The sequence below is a fragment of the Gopherus flavomarginatus genome, chromosome 21, assembly GCF_025201925.1.
Source record: "Gopherus flavomarginatus isolate rGopFla2 chromosome 21, rGopFla2.mat.asm, whole genome shotgun sequence".
Classification (NCBI taxonomy): domain Eukaryota; kingdom Metazoa; phylum Chordata; order Testudines; family Testudinidae; genus Gopherus; species Gopherus flavomarginatus.
In genome coordinates, this window is record NC_066637.1 from 4047566 (window position 1) to 4068681 (window position 21116).

Consider the following 21116-nt stretch of genomic DNA (forward strand, 5'->3'; position numbering starts at 1 on the left):
GGGACTGAGATCTGCGGTTTCTCCACAGAACAGGCATGACGGGGGTAGCTTCCGGACAAGATGCCCCAACATGGCATCACCCTGCACCTGGCAGGACCACCTTTGGATACTGATCTAATCTGCATACCCCATTTCACTCAGTCTTTGGTTCCTCTCTTAAGAGTGCTAGTGGGGGTGCCAGTTCAGTACCCATTGTAACAGTGTTTTTTATTTTGAGGACACTTGTCCACTGGCAGCTGGACTGAGAGCCACCAAATTTGACTGGTGGTATGTTGATTGTTTTTCCTCCTTCTCCAGCTTATGCCCTGTCTGTTGATGTGTTACTTCACTGCAGTAATCTCACTCCTGTTGTGACCTCTCAGTCCCCAAAATGCAGCATCACAGGCAGAAGCTGGGCTTGAAAGGAAGGGAAACTCCCATAAATAGCTCATAATTAACAGTGATAGTAAAGGTACATACAGAAAACCACAAGTAAATGAACCTGCTTTCAACCAGATCCTCTTTTCTCAGCCCTGTCTTCATCAGTGAGAGCTTATCCCACCTTTTAATGGTTTTCTGAGACTCTCCAGCTGCCTCGAACCAGGTAAAGTGTTCAGGTGTCCTCTAGATTTTCACTGGAGGTGGATAAGATGCTTCAAGTTTCTGAACTGTGCTAGCTGAGACTGTACCAAAGCTGGTGACTGTAGAATGTTCCTTTACTTTGCTAGTTTTCTCTCTGCTAGTGGGACAATGGCCTTCAAGCTAAGCACTAAAATAATGGGTCAGATGGAGGAAATTTTCCGACTGTTTAATAATTCCAGCCTGTGCTCATATTGCCCCTGAAGCACATGAGCAGGAATGTGTTTGCTAGGTCCCTCTCCTTCCAGCCATCGTGGCCAGTGGAAATAGGCACAAATAACAGGTTGGCAGCTGTTGGATTCTCTGTAGGCTTTTCTATGTAATTTACATTTAATTCATTTTGGGGAGCAGAGAGTTTCTCCCTTTCTCCCTCATTCTCTATGCAAAGGACTTGACCTTCTGGCCAAAGAGTTTGGACTCTGCCTTCTGTGGAGCTCATCAGCACAGCTTCTACATCAGAGGGTCAGTTCGACATCAAGGCGAGGTAACCCATCCCTCCCCAAAGGTCTCCTTGTGTTATCTCTGCAATGCCTTCAGTCACTATGGACTATGGGAGTAAGGTGTCATTCTCAGATCCCATGCTGCAAGCATGGTGCTGTTTTGTGGCTAGGCCTTCCAGATAACAAACTGGTTTATCCAGTCTTTATAGGGTAAATGCATCACAGGCTTTAGGATCTTGTAGAAGCCAAGTCTTGCAAAGACTTAGGAAGGAAGGTGTTTTAGCTGGAACTAGGTTGGCTTGGCAGGCACTTTAGGGTTTCACCACAGCCTTTCCCCTGAAATACTGGTATGCTCAGAAAATGAGTGGAGGGTACCAATTGGAGCAAGATTTCGCATCAGAATTTTTAAACTGTTTTTACTTTAAAAGATACCACTCTATTTATTTATTTTTTAAAATGCCTTCTTTCCCCGAGAGACAGCGTTGCTTGTCAACAGTGTCTGTTGAAATGGACTTTTCTCCTGGGAGTCAATGAGAATAACTAGTTGTTAATAGAGAAAGTGTTTTTTTAATCCACAGCTGCAACATGGTGTGTCTTGTTCCTATAAAGATATTAATAGAAAATCTGTATGTGGTGGGAGCCTCGAGGGAAGTGTTATCTGGCCATTTGAGCTGGAAACCAGAAGTCAGGACTCCTGGGTTCTTTTCCTGACTGGGAGGGAGTGTGATTTAGAGGTTGGAGCCGGGCGACACTGAGGGCTCTTTGTGTTTACCCGTGGCATTGTCACTGACTGCTCTGTGACTTTAGCTACGTCACTCAACCTCTCCGAGCCTTGGTCCCGCCACTGACTAATGACCGGGACCTTCGTCACGTGTGGTGCTGCATAGTTTATTAACATTTTGCAGATTCTTTGAAGCCCCCGGTGAAAGGTGCTAGAAGGAAATGGCAGCGTTTCTGTTATATTCTGTAACTGAGCCATAGGAGCACAAACCAGGCTCTTTTTGTGGTTTTAGGAAGCACTCTATCCTTCCAGGGTTAGTTAGTCACGCTTTTCAAAGAAAGGATGAAGGCTGATTAGATCCCTTGCACAGTCACAGCTGTTGAATCAATCAGCAGGGGGCAAGAAAGGATTGAAAACAGTTAGGACTGGCGGGTCCTAATGCTGGCAGGTAGAGGGGATTCCAAATATGTGTGTGCTGGGACAAGCTACTGCAAATGGCTTACATGCAAAGGCACAAGCTGTTGCAGGAAACACCCTAGAATGATTAACTGAGGAATTGTTTCTCAGCGTTGTTCGTATTCAGTGCTGACGTGTATTTGTTCATCACGCAGCCAGGCCATATCACTCTGCTGCTGGCTTGACCTATGTGCTAGGTTGGTGATGTCTGCCTCACTGTACTTTTATGTATCCAAAATGAATCGCTTCCTCTGCTGCTGCTCACTGTGTAGGGTGAGGTAAGATACGGTAGCTGTCGCTGAGTAAATCCATCAGGGGATCTCCATGGCAGTGTATTGGCCAGCACAGCAGGACTCTCAGGAATGCTCTCCCCTTGTGTACTGAAAGTCCTGTACACTGTAAACCTCCCAAGTCCATAAGCCCGGTGCACAGAAATTCAGTTCTTGCCTTAACTGTTTTATTTATTTCCTCACATTTTCCTTTTAAAAGCTCCTGGGAGACTGACTAAGAATGGGGAGGCCCAGGCTGAGAGAGGAGGGTGGGTTTGACAGGCTTAGTAGAGGGAAGTTGGGTGTCATAGGTCAGGAAGAAGAGAGGGTTTGAAGAGCCTGTACTCTGTGCGTTGTCTGTGCAGTAGGGAAAGTGAGTGGGCTCTGATAGAAGCAAATCCACATTCAAATTAAATTGAATGACAAAGCGCTGAGTATGATGTTTCCCCACAGAGGGACACGAAAGCTCATGTTCCAATACGTCTGGTAGTCTATAAGGTGCCACAGGACTCTTTGCTGCTTTTACAGATCCAGACTAACACAGCTACCCCTCTGATACTTGACAGAGGGACTGTAATTGTGGTTTAAGGACACACGCAAGCAGCCACTACTGTTTATCTCCCTAAATGAACCCAAAGCCACCTACATAAACTAGAACAGCACATGCCTGTGTTCCTAATAGCCAGCATGACTCTCCTTGGACCTAGTGTTTGAGCCAGGGTCCTGGCTTTGGTCAGTTGTCACCATCTGATCTTTTCTTTTTAGTTTGTTTATTTTAGACTCTCTATGGTCGGAGTGTTGTTTGTCCTCCTCCTCCCACTCAGCTCTGAGGAACAGGACGTGCAGCCTCGTGTTTGGTAATTGCTGTGCTCTTTCTTCCAAGTTACCTCTGTTATTCAGTGTGTTGCTGGCATGAGGGTAATGAAGGTGCTTGCAGGGGAAAGGTATTCTTAATTGTACTCTGTGCTGTGAAACTCATGTCTTGGGATGCACCACGCTGACGTAACTCACCTTCCTTGTTGTTCGGTTCAGTGGGGCCAGCTACACTGTAGTTGCTGCTCCTCTGTATGTTTCCAAATGGTTTTTCCCCGTGTTCTGTCACCTGACATTATCCTAACCACTCTTCTACTGAAAATCTTGCTCCTGAGTTCTTGGCTATTGTAATTCTCTACTTTATGGTCTCCCGTATAGCATGCAATAGTGTTACTCCAGAAAGGCGAGTCTACCTAAAGGAAGAATTTGTTTTGGTTTGAGAACCTATTATTACAAATTAGAAAAACAAGTGGTCTAACAAAAGGTCTCACATTTTCAACAGTCTCCAAGGATTATTGTTGTTTCCTGTTACAGACAGGAGAGAAGGGCATTTAGTTATACTAGCCTTTCTTTTTCATTGTCATTTTCAAATTTCAGTTGCAGTTTGATAGAAATATTTCTGGGCTTGTTTCTTAGGGCCTCGAAACAGTCATGAAATGCATGTTGGTGCAATGGAAAAGAAATTGAATGATAACACTGTACATTGGTTTATTCTCTCAGCCAAGAAGCCAACTGTCTCTAACACAGAAGAGAATGGTGTTCCTGCTATACTGTGCCAATTGCATTCGACTAATATGACTTTCAGCATCTTAGTAGGAAGAGAAGAGGATCAAAAACAGAAGAAAAATGAAATCCAGACTTGTAAATTCTCTGTATGGATCTATAGCAGGGATCGGCAACCTTTGGCACGCGGCTCACCAGGGTAAGCTCCCTCGTCCCTTGCCACTTTCTGCAGCCCCCATTGGCCTGGAGCAGTGAACCGTGGCCAGTGGGAGCTGCGATCGGCCGAAAGTGCAGACGCTGCAGGTAAACAAACAAACCAGCCCAGCCCATCGTGGCGTGCCACGTGCCAGAGATTGCCGATCCCTGATCTATAGCTTAGTATGTGTATATATGTATGTGTGTGAAAGTTTTTTATATATATATATGCTAATTAACTGATATTGTCAAACACAAACTGCTCTTCACTTAAGGAATCTTGTGTCACTGAATCCTGCAATTGCCTTCAGTGTGTGTCTAGCTGTGATAGCCTTGGTTAGCATGAAGCTCCTGGGGTGGTTGCCTTCTTTATTTCTACAGTATTTAATGACAACTATGTACGACTTAGTCATTGTGGAACAGGAATGAATTTCTTGTTTTTAAACACAAACTGTCTACTTCTTTTATAGTCTTAAATATGAGGTGGGATAGGATGTGTGCCCAAGAAATAATGGATTGGTTAACATTTGAACCCTTGAAAGAATGCTCATTGTTTGGAGGAAAAAAATCAAGATTGTTCTGGCAAGGAGAATGGCTTTTATTCAAGCCCAGATAGTTTCAATTATGGAAATGGAAATGCAGAGGTATGCTGGCCAAATGGGTTTCTCTTTGTAGAAAGCTTTGCCTCAGTTTGTCCTAGTTTGTTTTGGTGTGAAAGCCATGGATATCTGTGCAGTAGAAGGAACTAGAAAAGGCAGACAAGAAAATTGCAACATACATTTCAGATGTGAGGTCAAGTTGACTTTAAACAAATGGCATTACATTATGAAAAAATCCTCATACAAGTCCATTATACACAATTTCAGTGGGATAGGATGGTTTTCTTTGCTTTCTGGCCTCTAATGACATGTAGAATTACTGAGCACAGATTAAATATCTGTCACCTTCCACTCCAGGGTTAGCTGTATGGCAACAACAGGTAAAGTGAGGCCTGTAGTTTGGAAATTTAAGTGCTTTGGAAAAATTTGGGATGGAAGAGCTCAATAATAACAGCATTCAAGGTGTTCTTCAGCCAGCCCCATCTTTATTACAAAGTAAATTGAATGGAACCTGCTCTGTCTTGCTCAGAAAGATGAAGGGCCGAGTCAACCCTGCTAGGATCCCAACCTGTAATTCCAGGGAATCTAGGGATTTAAAACTTGCTGCTTTAAGGTATTCTTTTTGGCTATAGTCTGTAAATGTTAGATGTTTACTCTTGTCATTATTATAAATAATGTAATATGTATATAGCGAATGGGATAGCCCAGCTTGTTTAGAGTGAGAACAAGGAGGATTTAGAGTATGTACAGATCTTCTTTAGACCTCAGAGATGGGATTCCCGCTGGAGTATTCCAGTAGTTTAATTCAGTCCATCTCTACTCTCTCTATCCTGAGAGGACATTCAGATATCTGAAAGTTGCACAGCGTAACTGATCCCCTCGTGAGGACAGCACTGTTGGAGAGTCTAGTCCGAAGGATGGTGTATTTTGAATGACTTGTGATGTACATTGGTGCTCTTTGCATGTCTGTCCTTGTGATTTTCACAATGGCCTGAATGGTTAAATCTGATGGGTAATGGTTAAACCTCAGCTCTGGAGACAGCGAACAGCCAGGAGAAATGCTAAGGTTTCTACAAAAACAACAAGGATCCGGTGGCACCTTAAAGACTAACAGATTTATTTGAGCATAAGCTTTTGTGGGTAAAAACCTCACTTCTTCAGAACAGAGGTCCTCCCATCTCCTGTATGGACACAAAAGCTCAACTTTGCCAAAGCCTGCATGCAACATCTGATGCACACACACAAGTTGTAGATTTGCCAGTGCCAGCCTGACTTGCTTGTGTGCATGGGGTGTCATACAGATAAGTCAAGTGTGCACAAGATGTGCGTAACATTTTGAAAAGTTAGATCATCATAAAAGTAGGGATTTGTCCATATGATGTTGGCCAACATTCCCTCTCCCTCCCTGAGTTATCTGCATGGCTGCAGCTCACAGCCCAAGAGGTGTTGTGTGTATATATTGTGGGACACACTTTCATCCTGAAGCATACCGAAGAATGCATATGAATATTAAATGTTGTTATAAGCTCTTCCATCTCAAATTTTTCCAAAGCACTTCTTTCTTGCTAAGGTTTCTGTTCCTCTTCCCATCTGCAGATGTTGATGAGTGCCAAGTTCACAACGGGGGCTGCCAGCACAGATGTGTGAACACCCTGGGATCCTATTACTGTGAGTGCAAACCAGGCTTTCGCCTGCACACTGATGGCAGGACCTGCCTTGGTAAGTTGAGGCTTTCGTTCTTTTCAGAGCATCTAATTCTCCTTTTTATCCCACACCGTGCAGCATTGCATGGAACACAAACATGGTTTCCTTCTGCCCACCCTTCTTGCTTCCATTGTCCATGCAAGGCAGTGACATATTGAGAGGACAGAAATCAACTGCTGATTTCTTAGTGTTTGTTTCTGCTTCTGGTCCAGTGGCTATGAGGCATGACACTTTCAAAACCAACCAACCCCCCAAAATTACTGTTTTGAATCTCAACCCCCCTGCCCCCCCAAACTCCCCCCAACAAGGTTTCTTGTTAAGTTAATTTGAGTAAAAGGTTCAAGTTAGTCCTTATTTTATCTGAAATTATTTGCCCATTGCTTCATGGAATGCACTGTTGTTGCCTAGATGGTGCATGATGGTGTGGTTTTCGTTAATGCTGTCATTGTGGCCCTATTAACCTCAGAACCAACAAGATTAGCTCCATGTGTGCCCTGCTTGGGTTTGAGGCTGACCCCAGTCATTACGTACAGTAATCGGTTCTGGAGGATGTCTAATCCAAAACCAAATATTAGTGAACACTCTAAAGATGTGGGAGCCAAGTCAGGTACAGTGAGAAGGTGTTTGAGAGTTGCAGGCCCGTTTGTGCTTGTTATGCTGATGAATCCAGCTGGCAATGGAGAAAGCGTTTTAGAGAAAGAAAAAAGAAACCTGTTGTACTCAGGCAGAGCCATGATCTGTCAAGCAGTATTACATAAGAGGTTCAGTTCGATGATGGTATCTTACATTGACTATATATTGCACCTTTTGCTTGATAGAAACAAACATAGAATATCAGGGTTGGAAGGGACCTCAGGAGGTCATCTAGTTCAATCCCCTGCTCAAAGCAGGACCAGTCCCCAGATGGATTTTTGCCCCAGATCCCTACTAAGTGGCCCCCTTAAGGACTGAACTCACAACCCTGGGTTTAGCAGGCCAATGCTCAAACCACTGAGCTATCCCTCCCCTTATAACTGTATACTAACGATATTCCAAACAAGTCTACGAGGATCTCAAAGCCTCACAACATCTTTCCCACTTATTAACCAGATATTGCTGATGTCAAGGGACCACCTGTTGGGACAAGAAAGGGTTTGATCCCCAGTCTTTGGCTTCTGTGCTGAGTGCCCGTAGGGTGCCAGTTGATGCGGGGAGTTATTCGCTTGGAATTAGATCCACAGGTCAGATATTAGATGGCAAGGACTTTGGTCACTTTCAACAAGAGTCCTGAACTGATGACAGGGAGGTGACTGTCTTGTTGCTGTACTGTGTATAGACAAGCTGACCTTCCTGCATTCTGCGTGTGTTATGAATGTTTTGAAGATGGAGTTCATAGCACACATCAGTGGATTTAGTAGCTAACGGGAGGTAGCCTATGACCAAAAAGCCTTCTAAAGTAGGAGTTTTGAAGAGTGAAAAAGGGACTAGGTATATTTTGAAAAAAAGCAAAATCTCCTTTGAGTGAGCGAATCAATTTTTTAAACTAGTAACAAATTAATTATACAGCAGCACATCAAAGAAAAACAATCCTTGATTTAGGGCCTTAATTTTCTCTCTTGATATTATCAAGTTAGCATATGTGGAAAACGTTGGAGCTTTTGTGCTCCCTGTTATGGCAAGTTTTTCTGAGCCAAAGATTAAGGAGTTCTTGGCAAGGAGGAGTAAGTTCCTGGACATGAGGGGATAGTGTTGTGCCAATGAAACAACCTGCGGTGCCTTTCTCCATTCATGGGTGAGGCTTTTGGGCTGCATTTGATTCATATCCCATCTTTTGGGGAAATTATAGGATGAAATTCTGCCGTTCTGACGGTCACAAACAAAGCCCCCACTGAAGTCAATGAGAGCTTTCCCCACTTAAGGATGAAGTCGGGTTTGCAGTATTTGGCTCAAATTATCTACACATATAGGACCAATTAAACAATAATTTTTATAAGGGAGATGAGAGTTAGTGGAAAGGGTGAAAGTTAACAGAATATGTTTAATATACAGTTACTGGGGTTCTTACTGGTTTCATATCTGATGTTATCTAAAGAAGCGATGGGAGAACCTCAAAGAGTTTGAAGGTTCTACTCTTTGCTGAATATCTCGGGAATAAAAACTGGGTTGACAATGTCACTGGAACAGTCTTTGTAGTGAAACTTCAGATACTTCCTTCAGTTTGGAAATTTTGCAAGAACAACCTGCCTTGTGATAATCGGGCTCTTCCGCTTCCAGACACAGCCCAGACCCAGAAAGCGTGGAGCTTTAACATTCAGGAGGGCTGTCAAACGAACAATCACAACATTCACTTTGTTTTGATTCTCTTTGCGAATGGGGAAATTAGTTGCTTTTGGATCCTTTTCCCCTGCTAGTTCCTGACGTGTGGCAGTGAGGCCAGCCAGCATATTTCTTAGCAGCAGCAGCAGGTCTCTCGAGTTCTGATGCCTGCTGTTGTTTGGAAGAGAAAAAAAAACTTCTTCATAAAATTACAATTGATCTAAAAGCAGAAACATCTGTTGGAAGTTTCTGTTGCTCTTCAAGAAAAATAAGACTTTTTATTCCATCCTACAATCAGCCTTTATCAGCCAGCTACAATAAATAGGGAAAGAAGTTAGCACAAGAAGTGCTTTCTAACATATTCTATGCTGCATCCCTAGTTTATTCTGACTTGGTTTATACTTTTTAAAATTGAGTACCCATTTTTGGGTCAGATAGAACTAGTTGGGTCTGTCTTTCTTTCTTTCTTTCTTTCTTAGTTTAATGTTCCTAGGATTTAATCAAAGAAAGACAACCTCTGGTTAAGACTCCAGAGAACAAGGTGCATTTTTAGTTGCGTATAACATGCATGCACTCCTGGAATACCTCAGAAGTTGCTATCTGTATTCTGGAATTAATTGTGTGTTTTGTTAGAAGACTGGAGTTATGGCATTAAATTTACAGTAGGATGAAAGGAGCCAGAGAAATAGGGAGTTTTATAGTTCTCACTAAATCTTTTCCAAAGTGTTCGACATTTTGTGAAACATTTGTAGAGATTTTTAAAGAGTTCTTCAAAAGTTAAAGAAACTTTTCTCCTTCCCTAATGCTCTGAAATCTTTAAAAGGTGCCATGTATTTGGCTTCAGTAATCCAATCCAATTCCTAGTTCAATATGGTTTTCAAACCTAGATCCCAACTGTTGGTGCTGGGTTTTCTTGGATCCCTGGTTTTTGGATTTCAGAACACACACTGCAGTAAACACAATATATTACTCCCAGCTGTGCATAAACTACATGCAGGACTTCTCTTCTATGGACTGTTAACATGAGCAGAATGGTACCCAGTCAGGGACTAAGAGTTGAGTCCACATTCTCAGTGAATTAAAAAAGAATCTGGAATGTTCTGTTAGAAATGCAAATGGCCCCAAGACTGCACCCCATGTAATTCTGCCGTTCTTTTATTTTATAGGAGATTTTACTCATGTAGCTGTAATGTATGTAATTTAAATGCAGAAAGCTTGAGTTTCCCTGCATGTGCACAGCACTCAGGGGTTTCCCCTGCTAGACATAAAGCTCTCCCCGTGTCATATCACCACTAATGAGGCAGAGGGGGAGAGAATCAACATCCTGGAAACACAAAAAGCCACATTTTAAGGGCAATAAAGGGGTTGGACTTTTCTGGTGGACCCCAGTTTTTATTGATGGCTGGGTTTTATGAGTACTTCCCCCTGCCAGAGATCAACTTTCATTTCCTGAGATAGGGGAAGGAGGGTCAGCACTGAAGGTCGGCCTGCTGCTAGCTCAGGAATGCACGAGGAATGAGGAGACAGGATTTTAAACAGAAGATGTAACGGTTTGTATTGAGGAGTTTCTTTGAGATAATTAATGTTAAAAAATAGCCTTTCCTTGAAGCAGGGAAGTATGCAGCGCTTTTGCTCCAGAGGGGTAGTGGAGTCTTCAAACCACATGAAGAATGGCTCCTTATTCAGCGCCTGATTCTGAGAACCCCACTGTAGTCATATTCGGGCACACAGTGAAAGGGTCACTCTTGTCCCATCAGCTACAAAGAGCCATGTTTAGAACAATGGCAACACGCTGGATCTGCAGCACTCGGAATCTAGCAGTGGAACTAGGCTGTGAAATAAATTCCCCATCTACCTTTTCCTCTGAGAGTCCAGTCATGCAGCCACTTGGCTGCTGCAGATCCAGGCATCCCCTTCTGAGCATATGTAATATTTCAGACATGATAGCTGGCGTTTGGTAGGTTTCCAGGCCAGTCTCTTCTAACAGTTCTCCCCTTGGGTTCCCCTGCTGGCTGTTGAGCTCAGCCTTGAGGTTGGTGTCAGCCTTCTTGCTCTTGCTCTGCTGTTTTGAATTCACCTTTCCTGCGGGATGCTGTTTATTTGCCATTTTTGCAAATTCTTTGAGTGAATATTCGCATAAATGGAACAAATTCCTGGGTGAAGGGGATTCCGAGACTTGGCAGGCCAAAGACTGCTAAAAAAATTGTCGAAGTGTGCGTGTGTCATGACTGATGTGGCCAACCCCAAATCAAGCCATAAATCTTTTATGCCATGCTGCACCATTATGTATATCCTACGTACAACATTTATTAACTTACTCTTCCTCCCATGCTACCCATCGTATCCACAACTGTGCACCCCAAAACCCCACCCCCAAATATACTGACCACATCATGATATTTCTAACGTTGTCAGGGAGGCAGCCATTTAAATTGGCAGTTCGTGGAGTGTCGTGTTGCAAGGGACAAATCCAGTGGCAAAGGGATGGCAGACAGAGAGAAGAAGCCAATGTCTCCCAGTCCATTGCTGTAACCACTTGAACCAGTAACCATCCATTTGTATGTACATGCTGCTGTTACGTGTGTAAATGTACAGTTTGTTACCTGAATGATTTAATTCCCTTTCTGTGGCCTAAAGTGTTACTGTTTCTTCTAACTCATGGAACAAAGAATACAATAGAGTGAAAAGCGAACCCTCCCATTTGGAAGCATTAACCTCTCTGTCACAAAGGCCCCCAAAATCAAAAGAAAACGTATGAGGGATGATCATCATTAACTGAAACATTCAATTAACTAAAACGGATTTTCCACACCTTCTTGCTTTTCTTCTATAAGGAAACTCTTTACTGCTTGTATGGAACATCTATGCAAAAGAATTCCAGTGGGAATCCAATCAGGCCTATGCAGGCTGCAAAACTGCTCTGCATTAATCTTCCCAGGAAGGATTAGCAGTAAGATGCCGTACTGGAGCTCATCTACCAGAATTAAGGTGTCCCCATCCATTAAACCTGACCTAATGGGAGGTATTGGGGTAGCTTTTAAGATCTCTGGAGGTCAGGGCTGGCAGAACAGCTATAAAGATACAGCATTCTCATTTTAGGATTGATGATTTTTGGCCTTACACATTTTCATGATAGAAGAAAGTACAATACACTCATTTTAACTCTGTAATAGGATCAAAGTTGACAATATGGGAGTTTTTCAAAGTTCAGAATGGAATAGAGAAGTCGGGTTTATTTCCATGTGCAGTAAATGAGGTTGTGTTTGTGACTCTGCCTTCCCTTCACTCCTAGGCCTCCATTTGGCTCCTGCCATGAGTGCTCCTGCCAAATGAGTGTGTCTGTCCCAGTGTTTGTTGCTTGGTGGATGGTTTCTACCCCATCAGCTTTGTGTTGTGGTTCTCTTGGTACCGGTAGCTGTATACTATCCAGTTGCTAACACCACTTTAATAGACACGAACAGCCGCTGAGCTGCAGTGTTGAGAGGTGTTTTGAGTTTGCAGAAGTCACTTAAACATACAATAGTCCATGCCTTCAATTAAAAAAAACAACCCACAGAAAGTACCCTGCACTGTGAACACGAGGTGGTCAAGGGGCACTGTTTCTCCCAAGATTTATTCATCAGGCAAAGTATGTTCCAGGGAGCTGTGCAGAGGCTTTCTGTTCCTTCACCGCACTCTGATACCTAGACTGATAACACAGTGAAGTCTGGAAAATGCAAGCAATCAAGCCAGTATTCACTCAGTGGGTCACTTTGCAATAATCCCTGGTCCTTCAACATGTGCCTGCTTTCTGTGGTGTTTTCACAAGTACATGAAAGTGGTTCACTCCGCCAGTGCTCAGTCTAGATCAATATTTACCCTGCAAAGTCAAAGGCTTTGCTATGACTTGATCTTTGCAATCACATGGTTTTTATTAAACCAATATTCCTGACAAGTGTTAAAGGGCTGGCTCTTTGAGGGCTGTAGGGACGTGAGTAGTCTGCAGCAGAACAGACCTGAGGGCTCACTTAACAATAACCTTAATTTATTCTTTAGTTTTCTTCTTTAACAAGCTCTTCCCCGGTTCCAGCGCCATATGGGAAGAGAAAATTTCTCCTGCATAAGTGAAAGTCTGCAAGGCCAGGTGTACCTGAAGGTAGAGGAACTATGTGACTGAGTGAAAGAGATGAGCATAAAAACCAAATTAAGTGATAATCCAGCAGATACACTTTTGGTCACATATGGTGGATCCTTTCCAGGGGCAGGCAAAGATCATGATTTGGAAGCTGGTTCAGAGCTGCATCCCAAGATTGGATGCTTGTGTGGACACACATTAAAAGAAGGGTACAGCAAGCTACATTTGTGGATGCAATTAGGAAATTGAGTATCTAACTGGTGAGGGAATGTTTTCTAGTTGTATTAGTTGCTGTCTGCCAAGACATTCAGTGTCCTGTATAACAGTAACCACAGTTAAAACCTATTGTAATGAACTGCTTACCCACATATAGTATGTTGTCTGTACCGCTGCACTCTACTGCATGGAATCAGAACTTTTTAGCTGTGTGCCATAGACCTTGTATTGCCTACCTGCCGAAGGAAGTTCTCCCATATTTCAGATATGTAGGAGCTTGTGCTTCTGGAGCAGGAAGATCTGGGTTGCATAGCAGTGATGTTCTGAATGACCTGGGCCCAGTAGTGTTGTACTAATCCAGGCAAAACTCCCCTTGAGTTCATGGGATTTTTATCGGTGCAGAGTAAGTGGGATCAGGTCACTTCTTTGTGCACGAGGGCTGCATTTCAGTATGGGATATCTTTCAGTTGCAGCCCAGAAAAGTCTCAGTGCAACTAATGCACAAAATTCCTGTAGTTATAGAAAATGAATCATAATGAAACAGAGAATAAATAATAATTATTATTTATTTGAGATATACCTATCTCATAGAGCTGGAAGGGACCCTGAAAGGTCATTGAGTCCAGCCCCCTGCCTTCACTTGCAGGACAAAGTACAGATTTTGCCCCAGATCCCTAAATGGCCCCCTCAAGGATTGAACTCACAACCCTGGGTTTAGCAGGCCAATGCTCAAACCACTGAGCTATCTCTCCCCCCCTGAACTCCCTCATATTCCATTCTGCTGAAGGAAACATGGGACATATATTGGTTCCTAAAGGAGCTCTGAGCTGAGGTACCCAGGAGTCTTGTGGTCCAGAGCCACTGTTAAGCATGGATATTAACTTTAGGAAGCTGTTGGCAATACTGTGAGCAGAAATGCAGTGCCAGAAAGTATTTTGGAGACAGAAAGAGTATCTTGCTATGAAGTTTCTAGTTAAAATATGTCAACCCATGAATCCAATTCTCTGAATGTTTTCCTATCACCACAAAACCCACAAAGCTGTTGATTCTTCAATGGCACTGACTAAAGCACATCCTGTCTCCAAAACCCCCCTAGCGGAGGCTGGTTTGTTGTTAACTCTGAAGGTTCAAAACCTCTTGCAGAACTCACTCTGCAAATAGGGTAGCACAGGCAGAGGATGAAAACTTCAGCTCTTTGTTTGGGTTACTGTTACATGTTTGTGATGGATATTCCTATCCTTCCTCATAAGATGCAGGAACTAGAAACCAGGTGAAACATGTAGCTGCTTTTTTTCCCATGCCTTGTGCCTCCTGTAGCTGTTCACACTTGTGTACTTTGCACAAGTATATATGATGTGACAAGTTGCAAAGCAGAGGAGAATCAGGTCTTTTAGGTTTCTGAAACATGTAAAATGTATTGAACAGATTTTACAACAGAAATAACATAATGAGATGCCCAGCAATTTAATATTTATAGCTGTCTAAGTAACACCCTTACACCTGTTACATTAAAAATGTATATTTTGCCCTTTTTAGCATCTTTCCTCCAAGGTTCTCTAAACACTTCACAGTTGTGCCTCTCAACACAACCTCTTATTAAACCCATTTTATTGATGGGTAAGTTCCCCGCAGGGAGTGTAAATGAATTAATTTGTGTCACGGTGAGACAGTAGCAGAGTCAATAGCACCCAGGACTCCTGGCTCTCCCTCCCCTGCTCCACCAGGCATCCTCTCTCCCCTAGAAAAATGCTTGTGACCCCACTCTCACGGTATACACTGGACAAAGGGGCCCTAAAGGCTCCAGATATGGCCTGGGGACAATTCCCCGGGTGCGGGAAGCAAGGGAGAGAAAGCCACAGGGTGTCTTCCGAAGGCCCCTGTACAAGCCCTGACTCAGGTGAGGTGAGAGTGGCAGCGCAGTGGAGATTCTGTGCCACGCTGCTGCCCATGAGCAGACACAGACGGTCCTGGATGGCTGCCAAAATTCAGCTAGGGTCACTTGAGGCCATGGAACACCCCAGAATTGGGAGGGTGCAAAAGCTGTTAAACCCACCTCCCCCCTCCACTTTCCTGGGGCTGTGATGTGTGTGTGCTGCTTAGAACAGCACAGGAAAGCGCAGAGTCTCACCCTTGCCGACAGCTCATTGCGTGATCTGTACCAAGGCTGCAAGAAATTCTTGTATGTTGTGCACATTTTCTGCTGCTGAAATATGACAGCCCGGTGTGACGCGGCGTCAGTACAGAAGGGAGAACAAATGGGGAGATTTCTGCTAAAGAAAAGAACATCGTCACACTATCCTGAAATTACCTCCTGTCTCGGACTCAGAAATGGATAGGAAGAGGGGATGGCAAACATCTTTCAGTTCTTTTATACTGTTTCAGAGCATGTGGGTTTTTTTTCTTCTTTTTTTTGGACTCCATTGCAAAACAAGGGATTTACTTTGAGCCAATTGCTTTCTTTGGCCCGGGAAGCAGAGATGGTCCTTATTAGCACACAGCATGTTTCTGGAGATTGTTAGAGCTTAGATTACACAATCTATCCCTATTTATATCCTTAAGAGTATGTTAGTTGAAGAAATATCAGATATACCAGGGCTTTGTTTGATTGGATGGAAGGACTGTGTTTTGATGTTTTGTGTGTTGCTGAAGTTGCACACACAGTGCATGCGCTGCCATTGCCTAGAGCTTTGTTTTGCAACCCCGTGTGCTGTATGGCCAACTTAGACAGACGTGTTTGAAAGTTTAACCCTGACTATGCACAGTGATGTTTACCGCTTAGAGATTTCTTGGAGTAGAAGGTTTTGTATTAAGAGTTAGGGGGTGAACCCCTATGCGGAATACTTGGATTGGCTGCATTTGTGTTTTAAGCATTTTCCTGTTACTTTTGATGGCAAGTCAGCTGGACTTGAAAGCAAAATAGTGCCTAAGAGAGAGAGAAGTGAGAGCAGGGGATATTGAGTCAAGGCCGCAGATTCTGTTTCTGCCTCGGCCACCAACTTGCTAAGGTATGTGACATTAGGCATCGATTCAGCAAAGAACTTAAGCATGTGTGTCTCAGGGTGACTGCCTTCATGGCACTCCCTTGTGGCCTCAGTAACTCCCCACAAGGTTTCCAAGTACAAGTAGCCTGTTGCAGGGTTAATTAATTGCAGAAGTCCCACAACCATAGTCTGGAATTCCCCAAGACAATCCCAACAGTACAGGGAATCTTTCAAGTCTCAGTAAACCATCAGCACACCAGACACTGCCATGGCATCTCTTACCATGCTCAGGTGCTCTGGTGCAGCTCTCGTGTCTTGCTTTAGATTCTGACATCTCTTTAGACTGTCAGGTATGGACCTGTCATCTCTCACCATGCCTCACTCCAGCCCTTCTAGGAGGGGTGCTTCTCCTCCCGTTTTCAGTCTCGGGTCTAGTTCTTGCTCTTGCCTAGAGACATCATTGGGCTCACCCCTCTGTCATTACCCAGCCTCCAGCCCTGTCTGGTCCTCAGAGGGCCAGCAAACATCTCCCTCTGCTGCTCTCAGCCCTCTCTGGCCATGGCTGTCCAGCCTGGGGAAGTTTGTAGGTGACCCCTGCACACTGTCTTTCTGCCTTCTGCTTTCTCCAGCTTGATATCTGGCTCCACAGCCCAACTAGGGAACTCTCACCTCTCCCTCCTTCAGTGGCATCCTCTCCCTGCAGATATCAGCCCAGCTTTGCTCTTCTCCTGAGCTCTCTGCTTCTCTAGAGCCCTTGACTTTTCTGTCTCTCTCGGGACTCTGAATTATCACATGCCTTTGGGCTGTTCCTCATTTATAACTCCCCAGAGGTAGACCTGCCCTGCTTTTTACACCTGGATGGGAACAGGAGAGCTGGGCCTGTTTGCATTTAAGGGGCCAGCTACCCTGTTACAATGTGCTTAACTTTAGGCATATAAATTAAGCACTTGCTTAAGTGCTTTGCTGAATCAAAGCTGAATCAGGGTTGGTAAATGGGATACAGAGCAGTCTAAGCAGGTAATTTAGAGAGTGAATGAATGGGAGTGGATGTTTCACTTACCCCCCTGTGTTCTGGGAGGTAGGGAGGAGTGACCTTCAAGGGAGATGTACTTCTAACAGCTTCCATTGGCATCTGCACTTCCGAGACTGCAGGAGAAACTGCTGCCTGTAACCACAAGGGCTCGGTTTGACTTTCAGCTGCAGATGCATGCATTTGCCAAGCCTGAGCCTGAAGTGTGCTGTTTTGCCGGTTGCTTCAGTCCATTGTATTATCAGACTAGATGTGGCTTTCCATGTGCGGCAAACACTGGCACTGTCCGTGCTGTATCTGTTTCAGGGTCAGCTGAGGACCTCGGACTCTAGGGCTGTCAGCCCAGAACATTTCCCAAATACAAAACTCACTTTAGAGGCAGAGAGGGTGGAAGAAATTTGGTCTCTTTTAAAGCTGTGAAATATCATCTGTGGAAAATCTGTCGAGTTTTTCTCACACAAATCCACATGATACACAATATGACACTGGGTTTAGCAGCATTGTCACAGAAAGAGTCAGCTAGGGAAAGCATCTGGGAATGGAAATTTGTTTTAGTGTGGCTTTGTAAAGAAAGGGATTACTAATTCAAATAAGACCAATAATGAGTCGTCTTAGCCTTCACTTACTGCTCTGTGAGACAGCATCCTAAGGAGGCCCAGGACTGAAAGACCCTTCCTTTAAACAGCTTCCTCTTTTTTTTCCTTCTTACTCTTTAGTTCTTGCCATTAAACCAGTCTGCTTCTTTTCCTAGCATATCTTAGTGCTGGCATCCAAGAGCACTGCTGCTATTCCGTGTAATGTGGGTGGTATATATTAAAAGCAATGTAATGTTATTACTTTGATCCTTTCCACCATAAACTACTTTGTGCTGAACAGTCAGTGATGCCAACCACCACTGTCTTGTCCATATGCCTCTTGCCGGAGAATGATGCCTGGCTCCTGTTACTTGTACTGGTCTGGAAAGTACCCAGTATGGTTAACACAAATAGAACGCTAGGGTTCCTTAGTCAGCATGTCCACTGTCAGAATGTATGAGGTTCAGATGGGATTATTAGTCTTTAACAGTAAGTTTGCTAACACAATGTACTGCACTTTGGGGAGAATGTGATAAAATAAAATACCTGGAAGAGCCCAACATTCTTGCTGCTTCACCTTTTGGCTTTTATTAGTTCTCCTCAAACATTTTGAGCTGGCTTTTGCAATAAGGTGTCAAGGCACTTCACAACCCATCCTCATGCCATAGTTGGTTCCAGTAATAAATAATAATAATAGGAGATAGGTATATCTCCTAGAACTGGAAGGGACCTTGAAAGGTTATTGAGTCCAGCCCCCTGCCTTTGCTAGCAGGACCAATTTTACCCCAGATCCCTAAGTGGCCCCCTCAGGGATTGAACTCACAATCCTGGGTTTAGCAGGCCAATGCTCAAACCACTGAGCTATATCCCCCATGGCAAAGATATGGTGGCAGTGTTCCAAGGACTTAGAGTGACCAGACAGCAAGTGTGAAAAATCGGGACGGGGGTGTGGGGTAATAGGAGCCTATACAAGAAAAAGACCCAAATATCGGGACAATCACTATAAAATCAGGACATCTGGTCACCCTACAAGGGCTTTCTTCTAAAAGACCTTTGTCAAGGAGGACTTGCTGGTCAGTTGCTTGGTAATGAGATGTATAACATTTCACTAGTTGCTTGTGTCCAACCCAGCTTTATCGTGACGGATAGTCATTGCCATCTGACAGTGCTTGGATGGCGTACATGTGATATGCCTGAAGTTTCACTCTGCCTCGTTACGGATGATTGTCCCCATCACAAAAATCCACAATCGCAATTACTTGCACTTGGCATCTGGTTGGCCAGTCTCCATGGAAAGGCTAGGGACCAAATGGACATGGGAGATTAAACCTGGTTTTGTTAGTTGTAGAAGTGGTCCTTTCACATCTGCTTTGGGAAGCCTGCACTGCTGGTGCCCGTGCTGTTGCTGCTGTATGGCTGTCTTCGAGGACGTCTCTCTCCTGGGCTGGCAGTACAGTGTGATGTCTTTTTTCATTTGAAAGCCAACAAGAACTTTGACTTTAGGTTTTAAATCTTTAAAAACCTGGTGTATAGCATTGATGGGTCACGAAGACAACTTAGACCCCAGACTCTAATGAATAGTTTCATACTGTGAGCTTATTTTGGACTTAAGATGTGTTGGATTTTAAACTTTGGCCTTGTGTTTCTCCCATATGGAGAAATGTACTGGCTGAGTATAGCATTATTTTAATGATTTTTTTAAAAAACGAGAATTATAACTGCATTTATTTATAGAGATTTTGAATATGTTTTTATTAAACATTTTAATATACCAGAACATCTACAATGGCTACCACCCAGCTCTGTTATAACTCAAGTAATGTAACTATAATTTTTCAGTAATGCCAACTACTTCTATTGCCTCTGTCAAAGTAGAACAAATTGAAAAAAAAATCAGGAAAATTAACCCAGGCTGATAGTTCTTGCTCCAGTGCCGTGCAGCATTTTGCAACATTTTTAACCCAATTAAGTTAGTTTAATTCCCAGGGCTGCCCAGAAGGGGGGACAAGTGGAGCAATTTGCCCCAGGTCCCGGGCCCTGCAGGGGCCCCCACGAGAATATAGTATTCTATAGTATTGCAACTTTTTTTTATGGAAGGAGCCCCCGAAATTGCTTTGCCCCAGGCCCCCTGAATCCTCTGGGCAGCCCTGTTTATTCCCAAAAATGTTGTTTAGTTAATCAGAAACTCATGTTTGCCTTGATGCCAATGGAATTTCAAACTGTTTTGCATCAGAGAGGTCCTGAGCTCTGGTTTGAACAGATTCGATTTGGAGAATTGTTTGTAGAAAAATCAGAACGTTTTTGTGGTTTTTCCATGTGTATCCTGGATCAAACGTCTGCACAGTAAATAATATTGGGGTTTCACTAGCATTCTGGTAAAAAATATACTGGTTTAATCAAATAGCTTTCAGTATTTCATCGGTCTGCTTTGCTACAGTAGAAACTGTTTGTTAAAAAGGTGCAGGTTAAATGGGTTTAATTGGGAGGGAAAATGAAAGGCATTGAACAAGTCTGAGAGGTCTGTTTCCTTACTGTAAACATCCAACCTTGGAGGTCATTTTTCATAGCTGAGCTAAAGAGCTATCCTGTTTTTGACTTACAAGTTATAAACGCCAAGAGTTGTCATTTGATATAACTTCTTAGCCTTTTTTTTCTGGACATAGTCCTCTGACCTTCTTTCCAGCTGTTCATAACCCTTTCTATAGGAGAAAGTCTTCGTGTTTCAAAGTGAGCTATAAATAATGAATGAAAAATCAATTTACAACTGCAATATGCACTGAATTCCCCTACTGCCGAGGCCAATAGAGGCCTTATAGCACTCCTACCCCAGTCCGATGAGGGAGGCATCCTGCAACGCCTCAGCTCAGGCTAAGAGGGACACTCGACATACCTTCAAAGCAGGAAGTATAGAGCAGGGGTTCTCAGCCTTTTTCTTTCTAAGCCCCCCCCCCCCCAACATGCTATAAAAAGTCCATGGCCCACGTGTGTCACAACTGTTTTTCTGCATATAAAAGCCAGGGCTGGCATTAGGGGTAGCAAGCAGGGCAATTACCTGAGGCCCCTTGCTACAGGGCCCCCTGCAAAGCTGCATTTCTTAGGGTTCAGCTTCAGCCCCGAGTGGTGGGGCTCAAAGCCCTGGGTTTCAACCCCATGCGAGGGGCTTTGGTTCTCTGCCCTGGGCTGCAGTGAGTCTAATGCTCGCCCTGCTTGGTGGACCCCCAGAAACCTGCTCACGGCCCACTGGTGTAGAGCACCCAAAGGTGAGTAAATGAGATATTCAGTATCCTCAGCCTAATAAGAGCAAGACAAACTTTCTGAACCTCCCAAAGGTTCAGTTCACTTGGAGTTTTGGCCATTATTTGAGTCC

At 43.8% G+C, this 21116-nt stretch overlaps 1 protein-coding gene and 1 long non-coding RNA gene across 7 annotated transcripts in view; one reads left to right on the forward strand and one right to left on the reverse strand.

Moving 5' to 3' along the window:
* Window positions 1-21116, forward strand: part of MEGF6 (multiple EGF like domains 6) — a 226540-nt gene that overhangs the window by 149220 nt on the left and 56204 nt on the right. For 5 of the 6 annotated variants that reach the window (XM_050931678.1, XM_050931674.1, XM_050931677.1 and 2 more), the window contains one exon: window positions 6431-6553. In XM_050931678.1, the coding sequence (XP_050787635.1) occupies window positions 6431-6553 (123 nt within the window). Of the gene's footprint in view, window positions 1-6430; window positions 6554-11336; window positions 11392-21116 lie in introns of those variants that run through there. The other variant, XM_050931680.1, reaches the window with a different exon arrangement.
* LOC127038782 (uncharacterized) lies at window positions 13921-17296 on the reverse strand. Its single transcript, XR_007770801.1, has 3 exons — window positions 17205-17296; window positions 15292-15430; window positions 13921-14561 (listed from the first exon to the last, which is right to left on the reverse strand). It is a non-coding gene; the product is annotated as an uncharacterized LOC127038782 (long non-coding RNA).